We start from the raw sequence: 11,185 nt of genomic DNA on the forward strand, positions 1-11,185 counted from the left end.
TGAGATATTGGAAAGTTTCCTTCAGTGTGGGCTCAGGAAATCACTCACCTTACTGTAATTCTGCAGGTTTTTAAGTTGTCAGTGAAAACAAGGTTGATAACAGACAAACCACATTGTAGTGTCTTCATCACGAGAAGTAAACCTAAACATCTGAAAGAAAATCTTCAAATTTATTTCATGTTACTTGAACATATTAACCCTTGATATATCCTTATTCTGATTAGTGTTAATAGAGGGATGGAGTACATTTAGCATATTCCAGGGCTGGTAGTTATCAATGTGTATACACTTTAATTTATGTTGTTATAGATTATTTTTTAAAGAAATGTGAAGGAGTCTGTCATTTTGAGCCTAATGAACCCTGCTTGCAGAAGTTTCAAAGAATCAATGGGACGCTTCGGGTCCTCTGCCCTCCAAGCGGTTTGAGTCTAGTGTTCATCAATGGGCTGGGACGGCTAGGCTGTAGCAGGAGCTTGCGCAGTGAGGCCGGGTCAGAGTTGGGTGCAGCACCAGCAGAGGAGGAAGCGGAGTTTCCGGCTGTTTGCAGCGGAGGGAGAGGATTGCTGACGCCGCGAAACCCCGAGAAAAACGCCGCCGGCTCGGGGGCTAAGAGTTTCTAGCATCTGTAGTGGTCGTTTTCTTTCATATCGGGGGATCTGGGGGCAGGTGATTCTTTTTACGGGCCCAGGGGGTCGGACAGCAAACCGAGTAGAAGAAGCGGCACAAGGCGGGGGTGAGCCACCAGCTACCGGCATGGCCAGGGACTACGATTACCTCTTCAAGCTGCTCATCATCGGTGACAGCGGTAAGCCGACGCCGGGGATGCGGGACGGGAAGTGGGCCCTGTCTTGTTTTTTTAACAGGGAGGGAAGCCGAAATGCAGCTGTAGGTCCGACGTGAACTTGTCTGGCGCGTTTACTACCTGTTATTTATTTTATTTTATGCATCGATTCTTTTTGTGAAATGTACACATCCGCCATATTTATGTGGCGGTGACAGGGCGGAGGTTGTGTGTCCGGGCTGGGCATGTCAGCCGATCAGGCCGGATATCGCCTCCAGATATAACCATAACCCTCTCGAACATTTTCTAGTCCTCTGCTCATATCGGCTGAGGCATTTGTTGGAGCTCCACAACAAAACACACGCTGTAACCCAGATAACTGCTCGGGGGTCTCATACTCCTTTAATTTGGCCTCTTGTTTGTATCCCCTGTTAGCAGTGCTAGGTAGCTGGAAGTTAGGCTAACATTACACTTTGATTATCTAGCTAACTGTTTAATAACGTTTGCTGGACTGAGAAGCTATTATTTTAAAAAGCATGGGCATTTCTACATATACTTAATGTCGCATTTCTTGATTTTGCTGCGCTTTGTTAAGTAAAGTAAGTTAGGTTAAGTTAGTGAGATGCGTTTTGTTATTTGTCTGGCTAGCATGATAGTGCTAGCTGCTTTATAGTGGAGGAATGCTGCACTGCAGGCTCTGGTTTGTATCTTTGCATCCAGCCAGTCAAAGTATAGTGAAGTGAGACTAACAAAGTGGTCAGTGTCAGCTATAGTGTAACCCAGTTAAGTGCATCTGTCTGCCAGGCTGCTGAGGTTCACACGCTACAGGCTCTGTGGTTACCTTAGCTGTGTTTAGTCTTCTTTATAATGTTAAAAACCATGGCGAACAATGTTACTGCCCTAGGTAAATGCATAATGTTTAATCTGTTAAGACCTGATAAGAGTTGCTCTTCTTGTATCTCCCGGTTAACGTGAAAACATGCCTTTTTAAATGCGGCTCCACCCTCAGTAGGAGTGGAGCCTCATCCTGCAGGACCTCTTTGTGGGCAATGATCTTTGCATTCATTGACAGCCCCGATCCTGGCACTACCCCATCAGCTGGCTGCTCACAGTAGAAGGCAAGGCAGCACAGCAAGCCCTTCACTGCCCCTCACACACAGAGGCCAGTGTCTCCTCAGCTGCAGCGTGGAAATACATCTGTCTGTAGTGCTGCACCGGGATTATTTAGGAAAGATGCTCTGACCTTCTGCCCCTCCTCAGCTGCATGTCGACTGATCTGCTGCTGAGAGTCAAGACATTCATCGTACTGGATCTCGACGGCGCACTGAGGCTGAGTTTTATCACTTAGCTCGACTTGTTTGGCCTCTGGCCTGTCACAGTAGGATATGCGCATGACATATCTGTTTATAGAGAGTGGTTTGACACTAGCTCAGTTATGAAACATAAAATTCTGTCAAGCATTTCATTGTACACATAAGATGTTCACCGCCACTGCTCTACAAGACCTATGGAGTATCTTTGACGATACACAAATTCAAGGCTTCAAAGGTTGAAAATGGAAATGTTCTGTCACTGACAAATGGAGTGTTTTATCTTCTGGAGTGTTTTTGGCAAGACAAGCAGGAAGGCATGGCATATTTAAGCTTCACTAGTACAGAAAGATGATCTATCTCCTGCTTTGAAGCTTTGGTTATTGTTTGTTTGAACAAAACTCTGTAGCGTGGAGACCACAGGAACCTGAGAGCTTTTTATGTTGGGACCAATCAAACATGAGATGACAATAACACAATAGGTAGGATAACTAACACGGCTGCAGGTTGAGTCCCACCCCAGGCCGAGCGGCAGAGTCACTTCCTAACCTCCAGTTGTTACCTGACAATCTGTGAAAGACACAGCACTGATCCTGCTCATCTATCTTCCCTATCATCCTATTCTCCTTCTCCCTCTGCGTTCTCCTCTCCTTTCATCTGTTGTGTAACTTTTATTTCTTCCTCAAACCTATTTATTATGCATGATCATTTTAGGAACCCTTTCTTCCTTTTGTTGTCTTGCCTCTGTGGCTTTGACACAAGCCTTTCCAGTTGCTGTTGTTTCTTCTGCTATTGCATTGATTAAGTTTATGTCAGTACACGCATCATCAAGATGCTTGAAGTAGACATAAAGGGTGCAGCCTTGTTCACGTCAAATCTGTCATACTGAACACTGCAACAAGTACAGTGTTGCTTAATGCCTTAAAGTATTAAATCTGTAGGTACACAAGGATTACAGCAAACGTGTAGGTTGACATCTTGTTTTTGGTTTGCAGTCATCTCAAAGTGTCAGCTTTGGTAACTAGGATACGATGAGAAACTAACACCATTAGAAAAGTTGCTCGTTTGTGGTGCACAAAACCTTTCAAAAACTCAACGCTTGTCTTCACACAATGCTAGTATTTTCTTTGAAAGCTAGAAGTCAAATATTATTAAAATAAAAAAACACATGCTTTGCTTTTTTGGAAACCTGTTGTACTCTAAACCTCATCCTGTGCTTGTGTTTCCTCCTCAGGAGTGGGGAAGAGCAGTCTCCTCCTGCGATTTGCAGACAACACATTTTCAGGTGTGTGGTTCTATTTCAGCAACTCTATCTTAATTTCAACACTTCCTACTATAATGTTGTAGGTCATTAACTTGACCTTGTTTTTGTGTGTGTGTTTGCAGGTAGCTATATCACCACGATTGGGGTGGACTTTAAGATCCGGACGGTGGAGATCAACGGGGAGAAGGTGAAGCTACAGATCTGGGATACAGCAGGGCAGGAGCGCTTTCGCACCATCACCTCCACGTAAGTAGATTCATACACACACACACACACACACACACATATAACACACATTCTCGTGGGCATTTCATGTGAAGCGCTTAGTTTTCATTTCAACAATTGAATCTGAAACCAAGACAGGTTTTTTGCGGTCCTCAGAGTAGGTATTATTTGAGGAAGCAGTTTGTAGACAGCTAGAATAAGTCAGTGCCGTTCTGTGAAGTAGGGTGGAATTCCCCACAGATCCTAATTACAGATGTGAGAGGGAGGTTCCTGGTCTCATACTGTAGTGCTACATGACGGCGAGGGCTTGGCAGCTTTACCCTCTTATGCTTGTAGTATGTGTCACAATTTTGTCAAGTGTGTATCGTATCCATGTGGCTCTGGCTTCACACTGATCTAGGGCAGAGCGTCCTTCTTTAAAGAGGTAACTCTTGCATGGTTGCAACCCACATTATTATTATTTTTTCATGTTGCAACACAAGAGCAAGGATTCCCACCCTTGAATCACAGATGTCGGACATGTGTTCAGCACCACACGTGAGAGCTAAATTTCACCGCCACGTCCTGTGATAGGTTTGATTTATTATCTGTTCAGTTTGGACACGGCTGAGTCACAATGCAAATCAAACACGCAGCCGCTCATTTCAACTTGAATGGGAACATTCTCCCCGTCCCGTCGGCCGAGCTTTCAAAACACACTGCAGCGCTCGCCTAGACTCCTGCAGCTCACAGCACAACGCTAATGAATAAAAGTGGATTACATCACATTCATGTAAGGCTTTAATGGGTCATTGGAAGACGCAGCAGTAGTTAGCCTCCAGGTGACTGGTTTTAGATGTCTGGCCAAGAAAAGGGCGTTAATGCAAAGTGAATGTGGACTTTAGATATTACAAATTGTTTTTATTGGGGAGCGTCTCTGTCATTAACCTGTTTATAATTGACCTCTTTTCCATGTTGTCATGATTCCTCCCACACTAATGATTATAGTTAAAATAATAATCATACTAAAAACTGTGAAGTTGTGTCTGTAAAACCAAAACAATAAGTGGAAAGTTGCTGAAAACGTATGAGGAGAGAAATTGCAGAGTAGGGTGATAATTCTCTGTGTTTGTTACTACAGGCAACAACATTCATGTTACACATCGTCATTTAATCCATTGTCACATTCAAAATATTGATTATAGCAGCTTTAAAACACAACTACACCCCATTGACTAAACTGCTTTGACATTGATTGACATAACAGATTTAGCTAAGGAAGACAAGGCATCCAAAACATTTAAAGTAAACAACATCATGGATCTATTTGCTTCATCATTTAGCTTGTCCCGTTTAGTTTTTTAGTTTGAAAACCCAGATTGTTCAGGCGTAGTTTGCTCCTGTTGCTGTTGGCTGTCCTCTCCACCAGAGTGTCCCTCGCTGTGTCTGACGACCAATTACTCATGTGTTCATGCGTCTTGCACTAACGCCAGCTGTCACAACCGATGATCTCTCTTTCTTTAAGTGCCCAGCTGGAATATGGACTTTCCATTTCAATTACCGTGTAGTTTACATGGACAGGCTCGACATTACAGTACAGAGGTGACACTCGGTCTGTAATAAATAAAAGCGACGCATAAATGTGCTGCTGTAACTCCCACTGTATGAGGAGGCAGCGTCTGAGCAGTGCAGGCAGAAACAACATGGATGTGACCTACAGCTCAAACAGAAGTCATCTTCCCTACTCACCCCTGTCTGACTTTGACTGGAGCAGACAGAGGCTGCGCTTCAGAGCTAGTAAACCATCACTGTCCAAGCCTGTGAGTTTTGTCCTTAACAAGACCAGAAGGGTGTGTTTGTAAGTTTTTATGACGTACTTGCAGCGCTGCAGCGAGGACCATCCGAACACCGAAATCAGCCAGAAAGCTCGAAATTCTCTGCAGTGCTGACGCTTCAGCCCCTGAGGAGTATGACCGTCCTAGTTTGGAAGCGTGGCTGCCAGTTGATCTTTAGGAATCCCTCCCCCGGGCAGGCGGCCTATTTAGGCTGATTGTTCACTTTGCTGAGGTAGAGTGGCGTGGTGCCTCATTAGGTCCTTAATGAATTTCACTGTGGAGATGCATCACGGGCAGAGACCTGCTCAGTCCACCCGGGCAGCCCAGGGTGATAACCACCATATGTGAGACCCTGTGGCCGTGCTCCTGTGGCTGACCCACAGCTGCCGTCACCCTGAGGCCCAGATCAAGAGTCACAGTATGATGCAAATGACAGTTTTGAAGTCTTTATTTTAGTGTTGAAGTTTAAAGAAGTTCCCTTCTACTAGTGAGTTCATGCTTTTATTCTGACAGGACTTTTTCATTTGCAAAACTGGTTTTGAAATTTGGGATGCTTCCTCACCCTAATATCACTGTGATACCAAATCACCTCACAGCATTTACTCTTTTTGGCGTTTAAACAAAAGAAAAAAATAATAATGTGGAGAAATTCGGACGAGAAGTCTGGTGTATTTACATTTTATTACCCTGTTTGTGCAGATTTTACTACAGAAAAGGTGACTGCAAGTTGGGGCCCACACACTCCTGCTGTGTGTGATTATAGCACTGTATTCATGTGCACTGAGCGCACGCGCACACACACACACACACACACACACACACATCCACCATCCGCCCCTGCTGTCTGGTGGCCCATTACTGCTGGACATTTGGGACAACACCATATCCCCACACTGTCACGCCAGGCAACAACACTGACACACACACACACACACACACATAGTAAGCCTGACAAAAGGGTCTTTGTGTTTGTTTGGTGCAGTGCAGCTTCACTGTGGGGATGCTCCCTTTCTGGGGCCTGGCAACTTTTTGAAGCCTGCAGGTTCACAGTTGAACTGTCGGGCTGTCACACTCTGGTTTAGTCCTGTGTGGGACAGATGAGGTCTCATTTCTGTAGACTGTCCTCATTTATTCAGTCACATACTGTCCTATGCACTAAAGTGATGCATTATTGAAGTAATCGTTTTAATTGACTATGCAGTTACTCTTCAGTGAAGTTCATTGAGTCAGTCTGGACAATTAGATGTTCTTGTCATTGGTAAAGGGCCAGATTTTCAGACTCTCTTCAGCAATCTAAGAACTCGTTGCTCATTTGAAGTAACTGCGTCATTAGTAAAGTTTTCCTTTTACATTTTTAAGACAATTAAGTTGTGTCTCTTCATAATTGAGATTTGTCTCCCCCTGCTGACATCATCAGTAGTTACCTCAGTGGTACCCAACCTCTTTGTCAGATGAACCTCCACAGCCCTGACAGATGAACTCAAGTAACCCTTCATCCAGACCATGTCATGTTCCAAGTGTATTCACTGGATTCATTTTTAAGCCGATTCCACTTAACGTGATGATAGAAAAGTGGACATAATTGTGGATGATACAATAATTTCTTCATGCAATTGAACCGTCAATGATGAAGTCAGTTTGGTTGAGTTTACATTTGTCTTGCTACCAGTTGCAAAAACCTGGACATTTCAACTACAGTTGCATCACCTGTAGCTGTCTTCCAACTTTTAGTTTACCTGTAGCTATCCATCAACCTTTTACCCGTTACCTTTAATTAACTATCTATCATTTAAAAGTTCAAATAGCTCTATTTCATAGTTAAAGCTATTTCAACTGTCAAAAAACTACTCTTATCTCTTTACCTAAACCATTTATCTGTTGCATTTTGCTTGTGCAAGATATTAATCTCCTAACTAGTTTCCATTCAGTCCTAATTCCAACACGTGGAGTTCAGTTTTTCTTTAGATGGCGCAATATGTGGATAAATGTTTCATTCAAACTGTAATGTCTGGGACTTGATGTTAAAGGTTGACTGTGTCTCTGTCCCTCTGCATGTTCAGATACTACAGGGGAACACATGGGGTCATAGTGGTATACGACGTCACGAGTGCCGAGTCCTTTGTCAACGTTAAACGATGGTTACATGAAATCAACCAGAACTGTGACGACGTGTGCCGAATATTAGGTGAGTGTTCGTCCCTCTCGGGCTCTTATCGTCTTGGCTTCTTTTTGCTTAAAAAAAACAGACTCTACTCTTCACTCTCCTGCACACCTTTATTTATTTTCAGTGGGAAACAAGAACGACGACCCCAACTCCAAGGTGGTCGAGACGACTGACGCACAGAAGTTCGCTGAGCAGATGGGAATCAACCTGTTTGAGACGAGTGCAAAAGAGAACATCAACGTTGAAGAGGTAACTCATTGTTTGTGTTGGCTCTGGCCTCGGGCTGTTTACAGACTGACGTGTTTGTGTGGCGTAGTTTCTGGGACATGCCTGGTATGCAGAGCAGCTCAACTGACGGCTTGAATCAGGCAGCGTCTGAATTCTCTGTCGCACCAGATGATCAGTCAGTTGTCTCAGGGAAATAAACAGGCTGCAACTAACAATTCTTTTTATTATCAATTAATCTGCTCATTATTTTCTTGATGAATGAATAAATAAAACATGAGAAGATTCTCTAAATCCCAACAACAGCTGTTTTCCCCCCGTTCCAGTCTTTATGCTAAGCTAAGCTAGCTGGCTTCTGTGTGTAGCTTCATGTTGAATGGACAGATGTGAGAATGGAATCAGCAAGAATAAAATGTTGAACTGTTCCTCTGATGCTGTGAAAATACCTGCTGTTGGTCCTGATTAGAAAAATCCAAACAGATTTTAACCACAGTCGGTTTTTCAGCTTTGAATCAGTCTCTTCCTACGGGGTAAAAAAAAAAAACTGATCTGCACACTGCACTTCATAAACAGCCATGTTTGATGTGGCTGATCTTACTGACTGATTTGCTGTGCTCACCACACATTGTTGGTTTTGTGCTTCTCCTGCAGATGTTCAACTGCATCACAGAGCTAGTGCTAAGAGCCAAAAAGGAGGTGCTCGCCAAGCAGCAGCAGCAGCAACAGAACGACGTGGTCAAACTCACCCGGAACAGTAAACGAAAGAAAAAGTGCTGCTAGCAAACTCAAGCTATCCACACAAGGCCGGCGGCGTCTTTTCTTCACACACACACACACAAACACACACAAACACACACACGCACACACAAGTGGGACTCAGAGCGTCTAAATTAAATAGCAGATAAAGATTTAATAAATATACAGTGAAAGATAAAAAAAATGAATAAATAAATGGAGAAAAAAAAATGTCCCCTTTGGACAAACTAATCAAGAAGACTTTAAAAAAAAAAAAAATGTACAGATTTTATCAGACGTCAGATCAAGTTTTATTTGGAATTCAGCAGATGGGCACTATTGACCTGAGGTCCTCCTTTCTTTAAGGATCTGCGAGCTGACAACTGACTGCCATAATTCTCAGATTTATATCCACATAATCCCCGTATTCTTTCATCAGTATCTCATCTCTCCTTCTCATTCCACTGCACACGGGACATTCAGAGTCGAGTCAGACTCTGCGCCTGAGGAGAAGGAGGGTCCACCAGTTTTTTTTCTTTGGATCTATTTGTTTTGTTTCTTTCTAGTTTTATTTTTGGGGGGGCAGAATGGGGAGGGGGTGGGGCTGTTTTTGGTTGGTCAGGCGGTGGTCTTTGGGATTGGCGTCTGAGTAAAGGCGGAGGTCTCGACACCTCTCTACAAGTTTCAGCATTTCAGACACCTGTGTTACCACGGCTCACGCCAACAGATCATGAACTGCTAGATTTTGTTTTATTTGACTTGATGGGGAAAAAAAAAAACACATGGATGATGATGATGATGATGGTGGTGAAGATGATGATGAAGATGATTGGTAGACAACCTTTAGCAACTAATCCGATGGACAGAACTGGTGACTTTCTCGTGTTTGTTTGTTTTTTTTTTGTTTATGTTTTGCCAAGCTCCCCCCCCCCCCCCCCCCCCCCAACCCCCAGTAGTGCTGAGCCAACGATAACTGATTTTATTTTGTTCTTTTTTGTCCTTTTGTTCAAGTGCAGCAGAGCAGTTGAACCACTCCTGCAGCTCTCAGACGTTCAGCTCTGACAGCACCGGTCACTGCAGTCTTACTATGCTTTTAAACCTTTTCCTCCACTTTTTTTTTTTTTTTAAAGATACTGCCAATATAATAGAAAAGAAATTATCAGGAGCTCAGTGGCGCCTCTCATTGGACTGTTGCCATAGTGACCCCTGGTCGGCCCAGAGGCAGGGTGAATGAGGGTCTGATTGGACCCTGTTGAGTCTCCAAGAAGCGCTAAGGGCTAAGCCCCCTCCCACCCTCCCACCCTCTTATTCTGTATCTCTGCAGCACCGGCCTTCTTCCACCCGACACCCACATATCAGCACCTCTCACAGCGACGGACTCGCCTCCTGTACTCGGTCACTCACGCTGCACGAGGAGACTCTTACTCTGGAAACTGGCCTCTCTTAGTCATCGCGGTGACCTCACATCCATAGCAGACTCATTGCCCTTGGTTTCTGAACATGTAACACTTTGTTTGAAGGGGTATTTAAAAGGTAATGCCTGACATGCATTTAGACTGTCAAGGATTTACTGTGTTTCCTGAATATTCTCAACAGTTAACTGATGTTAAAGTCTGATGTTGTTTTCTGCTCTTCTTTGTCACACCCCCCTACTACCTGTTCAATTGAAGTGTTACCAGATAGTGTTTTTTGGCGTCCATGATGAGAGTGTGGCAGAAAGTGGGACTGTTAATGTAAGAACAAATGTGGATGAACTGCAGCAGCTGGAACTCAGTGTGTTTGGGCCTGAGCTCCTCTCCCTCTCCACGTGCACCGCTAGGGTTTGTCGCAGAGGCGAAGCATCACACAATGTCTATTACTGACATATTTTTTTCTTTATTTTGAATTGGGAGAGTAATAAATGGAGAGAGAGCCGTAGGTATTGGCTAAGATCCTGTTGGAAATGTTTCGTCTTCACCCTCTGGGCAGACTCTGGCAGGCGGTTTGGGATCCTGATAAACGTCGAGAGGTCGCTCTGACCTCCAGGGCCTAGAGATGGTATCAAATCTCACACTTTATGATTTCTATTCATCAATGTGTATGTATATATAAATATATTTGTGTGTTTATATTCAATATAGAACATACACACATAATTAGCACACCAAACTGCGCATGTGCAAAACATGCCCCGTGTGCTATGGTTGAAACACACTCGTCAGCTGTGGTTTGCTGTACACTGGAGAAAAAGAGATGTACTATTCATTTTTCCCTACATGAATTTAATCAGTAATAAACATTTTAAAAGAATAAATATTTGACACATAATGACTGATCTCATTTGTCAATGATTTGAGACTTGGTCTTAACTTCATTTTGAACCTGTCTTTTTATTTTTTTCTGTGAATAAAATTTTATGGAAGTGTGCACTGGTCTTTTGGGAAGCCTCTTATAAACTGGAAATAAACTGTTTAATTTAGTTTTATATAGAGTATGAATCATCTTGTTTTCTGAGAGGAAGTTAAGATTCCTCCATAGCAGCAACAAGACAAAGTAACGATGTTACACTGTCTGTTTTTCATCCTTCACTACTACACTAACTGCCAACATCCTGAGCTAAATATCTTCCACATACTTGGTTTGTTGAGGAATATAACCCCCCCCCCCCCCCGACATTCTCTCCTGTTT

The 11,185-nt window shown here is 43.5% G+C and overlaps 1 protein-coding gene across 2 annotated transcripts; it reads left to right on the plus strand.

The window, feature by feature from the left end:
* Window positions 1-485: 485 nt before the first annotated feature.
* On the plus strand, window positions 486-10,924 carry rab35b (RAB35, member RAS oncogene family b). 2 transcript variants are annotated; one of them, XM_056376752.1, is made up of 6 exons: window positions 500-805; window positions 3,326-3,376; window positions 3,478-3,601; window positions 7,455-7,579; window positions 7,683-7,807; window positions 8,435-10,924. In XM_056376752.1, exons 1-6 carry the CDS (start codon window positions 754-756, stop codon window positions 8,561-8,563), a joined length of 606 nt encoding a protein of 201 aa, XP_056232727.1. In that variant the 5' UTR covers window positions 500-753; the 3' UTR covers window positions 8,564-10,924. The 2 variants fall into 2 exon arrangements, with proteins under 2 accessions (XP_056232728.1, XP_056232727.1); XM_056376753.1 differs by lacking the exon at window positions 7,683-7,807 and having other exon boundaries at window positions 486-805; window positions 8,435-8,541.
* Window positions 10,925-11,185: the final 261 nt, after the last annotated feature.

Source organism: Seriola aureovittata, chromosome 5 (assembly GCF_021018895.1).
Source record: "Seriola aureovittata isolate HTS-2021-v1 ecotype China chromosome 5, ASM2101889v1, whole genome shotgun sequence".
NCBI classification, from domain to species: Eukaryota; Metazoa; Chordata; class Actinopteri; order Carangiformes; family Carangidae; genus Seriola; species Seriola aureovittata.